This window comes from Leptinotarsa decemlineata, unplaced genomic scaffold (assembly GCF_025532065.1).
Source record: "Leptinotarsa decemlineata unplaced genomic scaffold, Ldec_3_MD MMD2_tig00026328_RagTag_RagTag, whole genome shotgun sequence".
NCBI lineage: Eukaryota > Metazoa > Arthropoda > Insecta > Coleoptera > Chrysomelidae > Leptinotarsa > Leptinotarsa decemlineata.
The window spans coordinates 8398178-8412478 of NW_027412688.1; the positions used below are offsets into that span (position 1 = coordinate 8398178).

A 14301-nucleotide genomic window follows, 5' to 3' on the forward strand; every position below is an offset into this window, starting at 1 on the left:
AACTTTGTTATAGTCCTGAAATGACAGTATTAAAAGACAGTAAATTAGCATGACATCACTCTTTGATTTTGACTAAACTTCTGATTATTTTTGGGTGTAAACTCTCAATGTAAACATCATGTCACAAAGTTTTAGTGTCATATGCAAAGATTGCAAACGAACCATCGTTTGCAACATTTTCCAAGCCATCAAAATACAGCAAGTACAAACGCTGGCCCTTCATGTTTGTTTGAAGGTGATTGACAATGTTTCTTGGTGCATTTCATTAGTTCTGACTTCCATTGTCTGATATAATATTGTAACAAATATGAAGCCGGCCTTGACCGATATCTCAACCAGCAAACACATGACTCACTGCGAACCACCGCGAAAAGTATAGATGAGTGCCAAAACGACTAGAGAGATCTGGAGTGATCGTTGCCGATATAAAAGCCGGCTTCCCGTCCCGAGATGGCAGTCTGTTTTCAGGAAGCGAATCGTGCGTTTAAATAAAGAATTCGAACAGTGAAGATAAATTAAGCGTTAGTTGCTAAGTGTTCAATATAAATTAGTTGTGATAGTGAAATATTGTTAAAAATAAATTTGTTTAAGCCAGTTAATTCTTTAATTCGTTACAATATAAATTGATTTGAAATCCCTGAAAAAACTGTAAAAAATTGAAAAAAGAATGAAATTAGCTGAAATATAACAATTATATTAAGCAAAAAAACTGAGAATTGCAATGAAATACAAGCAACAACAAAAAAAAATTGAACTTGTATTTTATTTCATTTTTTTGTTGCTTGTATTTCATTTTATTGTAATTTTCAGTTTTTTTTGGTTAATATAATTGTTATATTTCAGCTAATCTCTTTATTTTTAATATTATACAGTTTTTTTCAGGGATTTCAAATCAATTTATATCATATTAGACAATGCTGGACCTTCATGCTCCTTACTCCACGAAACCATCCTTTGAGAGTTCATAATATAATAACAATATAGCAAAATCACTAAACAATACTGAGAATTTACTAATAACCCCTTATCTGATTACCTTTATATGATGACAACAATCATCGTAGGTAATAGTTCGCGTAGATGTATATAAAAATTCGCAAGTTAGTTTTGAAATTCAGTTTCAATCACTCCTTGATGATGATAACTTAGTTAAGATATCTTAGTGTTCAGAGACGGTATTTTTGTTTTGGTGTGGGAAAGGTGTTTTCGATAAGTTCATTTTACGTCAGTAGTTCCAATTTTAGCTAGTCATAGCTTATATTCAACCAAGTTTTACAAAAATTTCAGGAATTCGTCTAACAGATATTATTTTTTCAATCGCATAAGGCAGATCAATACGTCATTGAAGCTTTCGTTTTAAAGTTTTCATCAAAAGGATCTCAAAAAAATAATTAGACTAAACACCGGAAATGTTTCAACATAATGACATATCTTTCACATAACCTTCAGATGCATCTTCATAGATTTAAGTATAAATATAATGGCAATACATCGGGTAAATTTGAGGCCAACTCCGGAGTTCCCCAGGGCCCTAATTTGGGGTCCCTTCTGTTCGTTCTCTTCATTAATTACCTACCATCAGTATTAAATTATACTGAAGGTGCTTTGTTCACTGATGATTTTAAATTTTATAAGAGTATACAAACTGTTAGAGACTGTGTATTATTGGAGAAAGATTTAAATAGCATTTTTGAATGGAGCATAAAAATAAACTGTATTTTAATGTTGAAAAATGTAGTATTTTGTCTATTACACAATTAAAATAATCTGTTATGTTCGAATACAGAATGAATGAAGAGGCCCTAAATCGGTGTTCTGAGGTAAAGGATTTGGGAATTACTTATGACCATCCAATATCCTTTTCTACACATATTAAAAATATAGCTAAGTGTGTAAACCGATTGCTAGGTTATTTGATTAGACAATCATTTAATTTTACCAATGTACATTCCCTTTATACTTTTGTATTATAGTTTAGTAAGGCCAAAACTAGAATTTGGTGCAATAATTTGGCATGGAACTACATTATTCTTGCTGAAAAAAATTAAAAAAAAATTTTTAAGATACCTATATTATAAAAAGCATCATGTATATCCTGATTATAATGTAGTTAGAACCACCCATCTTATACATGAATTCAAAATTCTATCTTTGGAAGATCGAAGAGTACTTGTTTAAAATTATTATTAATAAAACTAATTCACCAACGTTACTTTCTTTACTGCGATTTAATGTGCCTCCAAGGAGAAGGCGCTCTTCTGTTACATTTAATATCCCTGTTTTATATAGAACTACTAGAGCTCCTCTTACAACTATGTGTCGACTAGCAAACTATTATAACACACTCATTGATCTGGATTGTTCAATAACTCAAAATATGTTTAGAAACATTATAATCAAACAAATTATTAATTTATCATCTTAATGCTAACTGATTATTATTACTACTAAAATAAATTTTCTTATTTGTTAAAACTAATATTGTAAAAATCTTAGTGTAAAGTTCACTTTTACTTTTATTTTCACTTTTATTTTTACTTTTACTTTTCATGTTTATCTCTTGCAAATTTATATAAATTATTTGTAATATTATATATATGTATATTTATCCATGTAATTAAACCAGTAGGTCTGTTTGAATACTAATAAAAAAAATAGGTAGATACTATATAAATTTTTAAAACATGCTTGCATGTGTTTTTGAAGACTAGTTTTTCACAAATACTTTTTATCGGTATGCTTTGTAATCATCATGTATTATTATTACTACAAAAACAAGAAACATCTGCGAGACTAATCTATGTGAGATATCTTGCATAAATGTCTGTCAGTTATAACTCAATATCCAGCGTGGTATTAGCTGGGGAACTAGTTGCTTACCGGCAGGCATTTACCAGAACCTACGGTGTAGGTACTTGGCAATATTTCGAGATTTTATTTCGAAACATTTATTCCTTTGAACATGAGTCCTAATATTAATTACTTGAATAGTAAAACAGAATTGCGGTTGATATGTCAAAAATCGGAAGACGTAAATTGACATTTTAACTTCACAACAAAGTTGTTGATGGTGCCAAATACGCGCGAATTTTACAGTTGGATTCAAACATGCTGAGGCATACTTTTAATAAGCAAAAAAAATAACGTTTTAGCAAAAATATTCAGAAGAGCTGTTGGACTGTTATCACATAACTCAATTTCCTATTTTTTGCCAGTGTCAACATAAATACAGCTTACGAACTAGAAATCACGAGTATCAATCAGTCATGAACCCATTGGTCCCTCTCAAGACCAACAATCAGCCAAAAGGGTAGGGGAGCTGGTCTCCAAACCTGAAAGAATTCAAGATGACATTATGAAATCACGAGTCAGGCGATAACCATGTGAATATTGAAATCTCCGGCCAAAAAAGTGAGAATCTCTGGAAGGGAGATCGACTGGCAAGCGCGTCAAACCGTGAAGGCAAAGATTGAGGGTCGGATCAAAAGTCTGTACACTCCGATCAACAGACGTTCTAAATTAAGCTTAAAGAACAAGATTACGATCTATAAAACGATGTTCAAACCTGTCATCATGTATGCTTCAGGAGTCTGGGGACAAGCGGTTCGTACAGAACTTAGCCATCCGCAGATATTTGCAGGTGTCTTCCATTAAGCAGTCTATTCGGTCGAGGAATCGGCAAGTCCTTAATTGCGCAGAAACCCACGATAATCCGTTAGTTAAGGAAGCTATGGATTATGCTGTAGAAGACCCCTCCGGATGTAGAATGCCCAGACACTCTGTCGAGTGAGGCCCTCATGTCCCCCGTTAAAAGATGAACAATGACTTCATCCAAATACCCTAGCCAGGTAGGGGTCTACGTGAAGGGAGGTACTGATGTCTGAGGACGTTCATGACGCCATCCGATAAATCAGTCTTGACCCGTTTGTCTCTCTGACGAACACCAGTCAAAAGGGTAAGGGAGCCAGGCTCCCACCTGTTCAAGCCAAGAAGACAGGAACAAACAAACAGATCACGAGTCATCGGTGAACCATAAGGATGAATAGACTTCTGACGAAGCCAGCCACTCGTGCTGGCGAAAAGTTAGGATACGGTTCCAAACCACGACGGCCTTTAAACCCAAAATTACAAAAATGTTCTTTTGAAAAATGAGCACTTTAAACTGGTTGAATTTCTAAAGAAACACGGTCAACTTTAAAGTAGAGAGTGACTGAAACCTAAATCCAACTACATGGCATGGAATCCATGGTGTTTGGCATAATTATACCGACGGAAAGATCATTGACTGGACAATTCGCAGGTACGAACAAATGAAAATGAAAGAAAAATGGGAAATTGATCTTTATTTGGGGTACTTGATGATGAAGTAAAACAAATGAAGTAAATATATGTAACTTTTATTTTTATCAATATCCAAATTGAATTCATTGGAGGTAGTTTTCATTGAGTATTTATGCACCTATATTTTCTCTCTTGAAGTCCCCCAATGAATTCAATTTAGCATCAACAGAGTCAATTAAAAATAAATATAGCATATCATAATAGAAATATTGATTACAGTCAAACGTGTAACTCGAGAATAAAATATTCATAACTTAATAACAAAAAAAAATCATTTCATTGTCGTAAGTGAGCACACCTGCTCGTTTAAAATCATCCAGTATCACAGTATCCTTATCAAATACAGCTCAAACTAGAGTTGCATCAGAGCAACCGTTTTCATTTTGATAATTCTTCACTCGTCTCGCAATTCGCAAACTTGCTCCAACGCAAATCTAGCTTCAGCCTCTTGCAAATATAAACACGTGAAAAAGTCATAATCAGTATTAAAACTCTAAAAGTAAACGTCCTAATTAGGGAATATGTACACCTTTGGAAAAAATATTTACTTGAACAGCTTAGTAGCGTAGCACCATATTCGGAAGAAGTACTCGTCTTTCTTCAGGAGAGTTCCCTTAGAGTATGAATGGATGTCCGCATCCATACTGTTATCTCTCAACCAAGATGTTGACGTTTCTGTGCTGTATGAAGTTGGTTCTCTGTCGGTAGCTTCTCTAAAGTCATCTTGATCCGTTTCTGAAAAAGAATTCCGTGTGAAGGTACTGTCAATGGCTTCAGAGTTGTCAAAAATTTTAAAATACGTTATTCACAGACTATTTTTGCTAACCTTCTCACAAGACGCGGTTGCAAAAATTAAAACGTGTGAGTATGCACATAACCTAAATTTATTTTCATAACATATGAAGATTCTAGGGGTTGTATTTTCTGTAACGGAACGGATTGAATTTTACCGTGTCTGTTCGTAGGATGCATACGTATAACAGTTATTGTACAATACATAGTTTGGAAGAAAGACAATTTTATTCCCGAGTCGAAAACTGCCTTTGACATTTTATCAGATCAATTTTTGAAGATTATTCTCAGATTTGATAGTGTGAAGTGAACATAATTATTTCACGAAACACCCAAATATAAAATATTTGGGTGTCTATATAGCATATGATAAATACTATCACACAAGAATGTGTGTTAAATAAAGAAACATTCTGCAATATGTTACCGAAGTATCAGATAAAGACATGATTATTAATTTCAATTTTGAGTTTTCAAATTCATACATACCGAAAATGCTGATATTGTTGTAAATCATGCCCCAAAGAAATTAACGCCGGCGGCGACTGGTAGCCATAAACCAATTGTGACGTAGCTAAAAGCGCGTAAATGTACGATGTTCGCTGCCGCTCTACATGCGGCGAGAATAATGCTACCGACTTCGAAGGAATTTCGGCGAAATTTTCTGGCGCATTCGATTACGATTTATAAACGCTAACCACGAGCATATCGACACAGTCAAGTGGAAGTTACAGTGCGATACGCGAAGTGATCTAGTAAGGCGATAGACATTCGAATAATAGTTGAAGTGAAGCTGAAGTGTTTATTGTATTTAAAGTGAAACAAAGTTAAGTTTGATTGTTCAGTGTAGTCAATTATTGGTCAACCTACGGGGAAAACCGTAACAATAACTATAAGAAAATCATATTGAGCTTACAATACCCAAATGCATGAGACCATTATGCTATATCAAACAATTCATGGAGAAAATGAATGAATGCAGCAGACAGTCTTACAACGTACATTATAAAATTCGTTTTTGAATAAGGAATTTTTCCAGATATCCTAAAACTAGCAAAGGTAACACCAATTTATGAAAAAACGGACAGTAACCTCTATGAAAACTACAGAGGAATCAGCATGCTTTCAAGTATTTCCAAGCCTTTTGTGATAATCAAATATCTTTTTTTCGCAACTAACGAGAACTTTTCACAGAAAACCATGACGGTTTCATTAGAAATGAAAGAAATAGCACTTTATGAATTTAATGAGTATGTGTTCAATGCACTCGACGGTGAATTCCATATTTGCGAATTGTTCATAGACTTCTCCAGAGCCTTCGATTGTAAAAATCATGAGTTGCTGTTATGGAAATTGGAAGATGAGTTGTGAGAGAAGTTACTCTGCAGCTGATGCAGAATTGTCCACCATTGCATACAGTAGCTTATGCAGATGATACCAATTTTATAGTTAGACAACACGATATAATGACGATAAAGGGAAAACCTAAGAGGTTTATAAACAATTGAAAACACATGGGCAAAAAATAAACCATTTGGACATTTGTCCAAACATTCTGTTACCTACGAAAACAAACCCAGAACAACCACTTCAACCGGATCGTTACTGTAAGCACCTTTTAAGGTAAATAAAAATTTCATGAGGACCTTACCTCCTGAAGGAAGAACTTTGAATGGTTCATCCGACTCTAATGGTTCGCTCAAACCGATTTCATTCTTTGCGAATATCCTAATCATGTATTCGTGGTCTTCTTGAAGATCTCTGATGGTGAATTTCTGAACCCCTTTTTGTACTCTGCCGATCTCCATCCACATGGTTTTCTTGGTATCTCTGATGGCTATGTTATAGCCAAGAAGCGGAGCACCTCCATCTGATTCTGGGATTCCCCATTCGATGACAATGGCGTTCGGCCCTATTGTCCTTATCTCTAGGGGAGGAGTTGGAGGGGACGGGACAGCTGAAATAAATTTACTGTTAGTGAACCCTTATTATTCTTATATTAATTATTTATCGTCTTTGTCGCTTGTTGTGTAGAAAGAGAGTAATATGGGCCTAAAACGGATCATTGAATCATAACAAGTTTTTCTCTGACACTAATTTAACTTTCAATGGATGTTTCAAACTTACTTGCTAGGGTTCTCATGTGCACGACTTCAGAAGTAGCGGGCGGACTTAATCCTACCGAATTTTCAGCGTAGACCCTGAAGATGTAGTCACTTTTTTCTTTGAGGTTTTCGAATGTATATTCTAAAGAGAAAGCCTCCAGTGTGTACACTTTCTCCCATTTCGGCATGTATTCCAATTTCTTTTCAATTATGTATCCTGTTATTTCTGTACCGCCATTGTTTAGCGGTGGTTCCCATGTAAGGGTGGCACTTCGACTGGTTAGGTCCTTTATTTTCAAATTGATTGGTGGTGAAGGTGGAGCTGTTTGAAAATATGAAGTATGTTAGACTTACGTGAAATACTTATCAGTTATAAAACAGTGCTATCCGTATTTTTGGTCCGGATATAACGTTCATCAGATGAAAATTTGATATTTCAGATACACTACAGGAAATATGCTAGCGGAGCTGAATAGCTACTGTGTTACTCACTATTGATTCCCAATCTTGCTGGGGGGAATATTCCTAATAGACAGTACAGCGTTTCATCGGTCTTTTCAAACTGATAATGAATTCCTAAAGCAAAAGCAGAAGCAATATATGTGTAATTAGCATTTTTGGTGTTATTGTTAGCATTAATACACACAAAAATTCAAGTGGAGTCTTACTTAGCCTTGAGCCTGCTATGATGCTTTCCTCTGGTAAGAATGGCTCGCTAATGCCTATGGCATTCCTAGAAGTGATTCTGAAACTGTATTCGTGTCCCTTTTCCAAATAGTTGACAGGAATATTCGTGTCGTCTGCCTTTGTAGATCCGAGTTTCTTGAACGATTTCTTGGATTTTGTTTCTTTCATTTCGACAATGTACTCAATGATGGGAGAACCACCGTCGCTTTCTGAAGGTTGCCATTCAATGGTGAATGAAGTGTCTGACATTCCGGATACCTCCAGTGGACCTCGTGGAGGAGATGGTTTGTCTGCAATTATATAATACTCGTTTTATACGATACATATGCCAAGGTAGGCTATACATATACATATGAAGAACTCGATACACAACCTGTTTCGTTAAAAACAGATGGAAATTTTAGGGATGTGTCCCGCTTTCAAGTGGGTCACATTGTATATATATCTGCAGACAGAGCCAAGAAACAACTCCACAAACATACTCTGGGGTGGGAGTCGTAATAATGACTAATATTTCGGAGAAGTGCATGTCATAATGCACCTCTCCGGAATATTAGTCATTATTCCGACTCCCACTCCGGAGTATGTTTGGGGAATTGTTTCCTGGCTCTGTCTGCAGGTGGCGCAGCGGACATCCCACTGAATCAACTGCAGAAAGATTTCATGACTAGCTGGAATTGTATTTGTTTAGTCGTGATCCGCAGAGATTTGCAGCTGCTTTCCATTCGGCAGTCTATCCAGTCGAGGAATGAGAGAGTTTTTGAAAGAACGGAAACTCATGAAAACCCGTTAGTTAGGGAAGCCACAGATTATGCTGTAGACAACCCCTCCCGATATAGAAGGCCCCGACACTCCAGGGGAGCTGGACTCCAAACCTGAAAGAAATGAAGATGACATCCTGCGTTTGGTCGTGATACTCAGACGTATTACAACGTTCTGAAGAGACCGTGCCCGGTACTGATGATGGGGTAAGCACCCCGAAACCGGTCTATCGGTTGGTCGTATCGACCAAACGAAATTGATTTCTGCTTTTCATAGGGAGAAATAACTTGCGACGAATTTTCCAAATCGTAGACGTTGCACATGTGCCTGATGGTATTACTTCAACTGTCTGTGCAGCATTAGCTGGGTTAGTTGTTGTTTTTCCGTTGGGTATCTGCCACACGTACCTACAAAGTCGTAGGTCTGCATGATGCAAAGGGGCAACCTTGAGCATGTCATAATGCACCTCTCCGCAATATTAGTCATTTTATGTATTCTGGCTCATTTGCCTCATCAGTTTGTTGTAGCTGAATGCAGTACAACTTCATTTACAGTGTTGTCTCAATAAGTTATTTGGTAGTTGTTTTTAAATCCCCCATTCAATAAAAAAATACTATCCGATGATTATAATTGTACAATTAGATACTTTTTACTGTACTCACCGCCAATCTTCAACTTAGATGAAGTCTTGAGTTGATACTTCTCAACTGTACAGCTGTACTCTAACTCATCCTCAAAGGTGGTGTTGTGAACTATCAATTTCCTCACTCTTTGTTCTTCGTGTATGGAGTATCTTGACGATTTCACGATACGTTTGTTGTTTTTGAACCAGGTCACCTCTACATCATCTTTCGACAGTTCTACTTCGAATACGGCGTCCGTGTTAATTGGAACGATGATAAATTCTGGTAGAGGTCTGATGAAAGTACACGATGGAACTTGTACCGTGAGTTTTGCTTTTGACGATTGGGTACCGACCTAGAAGTTGAAACAAAGTTAAAAATATGAATTAGGTTAAAGTTTCAATCGAACTCACCTCGCAAGAGTATACGCCTTCATCTTCCGGTTCGGTGTTGTAGATTTTCAATTTCTGCCTCTTACCATCGATGGACAGTTGCATGTGCTCAGAGAACTGTATTTCTTTGCCATCCTTGTACCACCTTGCAAGAGCATCACCCTTGGATAGCTCGATTTCGAAAACAGTCTTATCACCTTTATTGACAGTCTTATCCTGGAGTGGTGTGATGATCTCAGGTGGAAGTTCAATGACCACAACCTCTGCTTTACACTCATCGTCAGCTAGTATGCAAGTATATTCACCCTCATCGTGGATAGAGGTACTGCGTATAAGAAGTTTTCTCACACCTCCTCTGCTCTCCACTTCAAACTTATCAGTATCTTCCAGAACTGCTCCGTCTTTGCACCATTTGACTTCAGCCGTATCTGATGTGATCTCAACCTCTAAAATGGCGGTGTCTTTCTCTGTTATCTCTAGGTCCTGCAACCTCCTGACGAATTCCAGCTTTCTCTGCTTGACGTTGACGGTAGTTTCGGTCTTCTGGTTTTTCACAGTACATTTGTACCGACCTTCGTCGTTCTGGCTGATATTTTTAATGAGCAGTTTGTGAGTGCGACCATCTTGAACCACAACTCTGTGATCCATTCCGCTGATCTCGGTGTTGTTGTACCACCATTTTGTCCTAACAGAGTGCGATGTCTCGCACTCAAGCTCGATGGTTTCACGTTCTGAAGTTTCGTAGACCTCCTTAAGGGTTTTCGTAAACTTGACGGTGTCGACCTCGATTGAAACTTTAGCACCGTGCGAAGCTTTACCAAGAGGGTTGATGGCAACGCACTTGTAATCACCGGTGTCTAGTTCGGAGTTGGTTTCTTTTATCGACAGCTCTACGTTTTCGCCATCGTAAATAATTCTTATTCTTTCTGAAGATTCCAGAGGCTCGTTGTTACGTAACCAATAGACTTCTGGGGTGGGGTTGCCTGTAACCTTCGCTCTCAGGACCAAGGGGCTCTTCTCCGGTACGTTTTGCTCCTCGAATCGTTTAATAAAGAGTGGAGGTTCTTCGTTTTCTGGGAATTCTGAAAGGATGATTGAATTATGAGTATCTCTGTTTTGGGGTGGAATTTGCGAAAACACAGAAGTGGAGCGACAAGCGACAGCGGGGAGAAATGAAAGAAGGTTAAATCAAATTGGTTTATTGATAATATACTTTATTATTTACAATTATAAACTCTTCCAGTCTCTTTAGGTGAATGAGATTATCGAACATAGTCATTGAATTTGTATGAATGAATAGCATTTCGAAAATATTTTGCTGAACACATGGAGAAGTTGAAATAGATTTGACATGCTTCAGTGTACAAATGATATATTATATATATCTCGCAACTTCAACCAATTCAAACGATGCAATAATCGGGCAAAATGTATGCCTGGTGGCCAAAGATGAAATGAGTGACTGTTAATAACGAACTAGGCAGGATACACATTTGCGAATAACGAGAGCAAAGCTGGTGAGTGCACCGAACATCAATTGGCCCCGATTCAGTCGTGATGTACTAGAATCATTTACTATTTAGGAGCTGAGCCGTAATTAATCGAAGCATTATAACATAGTAGAACTGAAAAAAATTAAAAAATAAGCGCCAGAACAAAATGCGACAGCAAGCTGGATCCGAGAGCTACCGAATGGTTTCGGTACTGCCGAATACAACAGAAAAAACCCAACTTACCTTCAACTGTCAAGTGTGCGGATGTTTCAGCAATACCTACTGGATTCTTGGCTTTGACAGTGTACTTAGCCGTATCGTTTTCGGAAGTTTTTATAATGGTTAACTTGTAGGTGTGTCCCTCCTTCTTTGGTTTTGGCCTTGTTATAGGTTGATCGTTTTTAAACCATTCCACGTTTGGTTCCGGGTTACCCACAATGACAGTTTTGAGAGTTATTGTCTCACTCTTCCTCACTGTGAGAGATGTGAGTGGTTCTATGACTTCCGGCCCTTCTTTCTCGTCTGTGAATACCTTCAGAGTGAACTCAACAGAAGCTTCTCCTTCCCTGTTCTTAGCAACGATCTTATAGTGACCTTCTTGTTTCTTGAGGACCTTCTTAATTTTCAGTATTGTCTTATAAGTGTGCGTTTCTGAAGTGGACACTATCGTGACGTTACCCTTTGCGCTGACTCGTTTACCGTTTCTGTACCATTTGATTTCTGGTTCAGGTACCCCGACTAGAGTGCTGTTAACCACGACGTCTGTTCCTTCTGGAACACATTGGGGTTCTGGCTTGGTAGCGAAGGTAGGTGGAATGCCTTCGAGTATGTCCGCGAGGGATGAGGTTCGGGATAAACTTTTCCTTGAAATTGTCGTCAAATCAGAACCGTGCGACGACAAGGGATACTCTACTATGAGCTCTGTAGTGCTAGAAGCGAACCCAGCTGAATTTTTGGCGACGCAAGTGAAGGTACCAGCGTCTTCCGGAAAAACTTCCTTTATTATGAGTGTAGCTACGTTGTCTTCGTCGTAGTACATTTGGAAGTCCGTGGATGTTTTGATGATATGGGTTTGCCTGAACCAAGTGATTTGAGGTCTAGGGAAACCTTCGACTTTGCACTCAAAGTGAACGGTGTATCCATCGGGTGTGATTACGGGTTGTAGCTTCTTGACGAATTTGGGAGCTGCGGCTTTCTCAGGCGACTTTGATTCTGAAAAAAAAAAGATTTGATTAAAAAAAGAACCACAAGCAGTAGAATATAACACTGGTAAATTGAGTTAGGCTTCAGGTTACATTTTAATTGTTTCTGAATTTTGGGCAGTCTTTCGTTTCTCATATGAACCTATGAAATCGATTAGTATGATATATTGCTCTAGCTGAGATGAAGAGGTTGAATGGCATGAACCAACAGCTATTCACGAACAGTTATTGTAATAACATTTTTTATTCAGGTCATTTTCTTCCAATCGCTTAGATTATCACGGAGATCATGCTAATACCATCTCGAAGATTATTCTCCACAAACTTGGAGTAAATAGTCATTGCGTTCCACAGTGGCTTCTGCATTTACTGACCAATAGTTTTGCCGTTTTCAGCCAAAACAGTATATTCTCATAAAGAAAAATGAAAAGAGAAATTGCCGGTAAGGTCCTGTAATCGAATCTCCGAACTTATTCGGTGGGAATGCAAAGAATTTTAACCGATAAACTCGCCTCACACCGAGGGGATAATGATCATTGGGTCCGAAAATTATGTGTCATAAGCAGAGTAGCACAAGTAGAGTAGCGAACCAAGAATGACAACCTTTGGCGTTTGTATGGGTAAGATGTATGTTCTAAGGTACCCCGTGTGGTAGCGCAGAGAAAATCAACTACCACCGAAAACTCTTCATCTTACTTGGATGATTTTGTCTCACTTTGATGATCAGAACTATTGACTTATTCACCCGAATTTTCGTTCGTTTAGTGAGAATGCTACAGGTGCTTATGTAGGCACATTACAATAGTGGATATAGGCCGGTTCAAAATATCCACCATTTTACTTTCAGTTGCATTCATTGCACCCTGTTTAGACGGGATCAGGTTATAGATTGAATTTGGTTTCATCAAAATATATTTTCAGGTGTATATTTTAAGTGACGAATCCTATTGTTAGGCTCGAAGAAACACTATTATTTCGTGTAGTGTCGACTACGAGCATCACTTGATTCATTCAGGCCTTTGTAAGAAAATATCCTTTTTAATCTCTGTTATTAAATTACATGATTGTCACAATATATTTTCACTTTCTGATAATGAGGCATTGAATCTGCAGTAGAAATAATAATGATCATAATAATCACAAAGATAACTATAACAATAATAATAGGTTGGAATTCATGTTCAATTATTGAAAATATTGGAATCCCGAAAAAGTGATAAACTTTCGACAATCATTTTAAAATATGTTCTTATCAAGCCCTAAAAATGGATGAAATATAATTCTAAACATTACCAAACACTCTTCTTTCAGTCTACTGATCATTTGCCAATCACATTCAAAATGTTGATAGACAATTATAACACTCCTAATCAATTGAAGTTCTTTGAATGCCTGTTTGCTGAATTGTATCGTAGCAAACAATGACTAGAGAGACGTCCTTTACTACGTCGGCACATGCGACCATGCTGTATTAAATTTCCCTAATTGAAAACTCAATTTTTGCGACTTAACACAACCTGTTTTTCGTTTATATGAATTCAACTCACTTTCAAAAACTGGTAGCTTATCAATTTTCTCGTTGAGTTTTCTTTGAACGTATTTGGCATATGCTGGTTCACTCATGAGAATTTTGGCAGGCACCCAGCCAGTTTCTTCGGTTAGATGCTTCTTCACTAGCCACCAGTCTGCGTCTGGCGTTTCGATCACATATACCTTCTCGCCTTCAACCATATCGATTGCTTGATCTGCTTCCGCCTCGTAAAAGGTGATTGAATAAAACAGATCCCCGGTCTCAACTTCCTCCTCGTGAACGACTTCTTCGAAAATCTCTTTTTCTTTCGTGATGCTCAGTGTGACGGCTTCTAAAAATGATATTTTCAGTAACGATAAATTTAGACTTATTT

General features: G+C 37.4%; 1 protein-coding gene across 1 annotated transcript in view; it reads right to left on the reverse strand.

The window, feature by feature from the left end:
• Nucleotides 1–4381: 4381 nt before the first annotated feature.
• Nucleotides 4382–14301, reverse strand: part of LOC111506365 (uncharacterized) — a 440916-nt gene continuing 430996 nt past the window's right edge. The window contains 9 exon segments of the mRNA XM_074182237.1: nt 4382–5076; nt 6785–7090; nt 7261–7560; nt 7731–7814; nt 7907–8215; nt 9350–9665; nt 9724–10784; nt 11439–12407; nt 13945–14259. Of these exon segments, the coding sequence (XP_074038338.1) occupies nt 4886–5076; nt 6785–7090; nt 7261–7560; nt 7731–7814; nt 7907–8215; nt 9350–9665; nt 9724–10784; nt 11439–12407; nt 13945–14259 (3851 nt within the window). The 3' untranslated portion in view covers nt 4382–4885.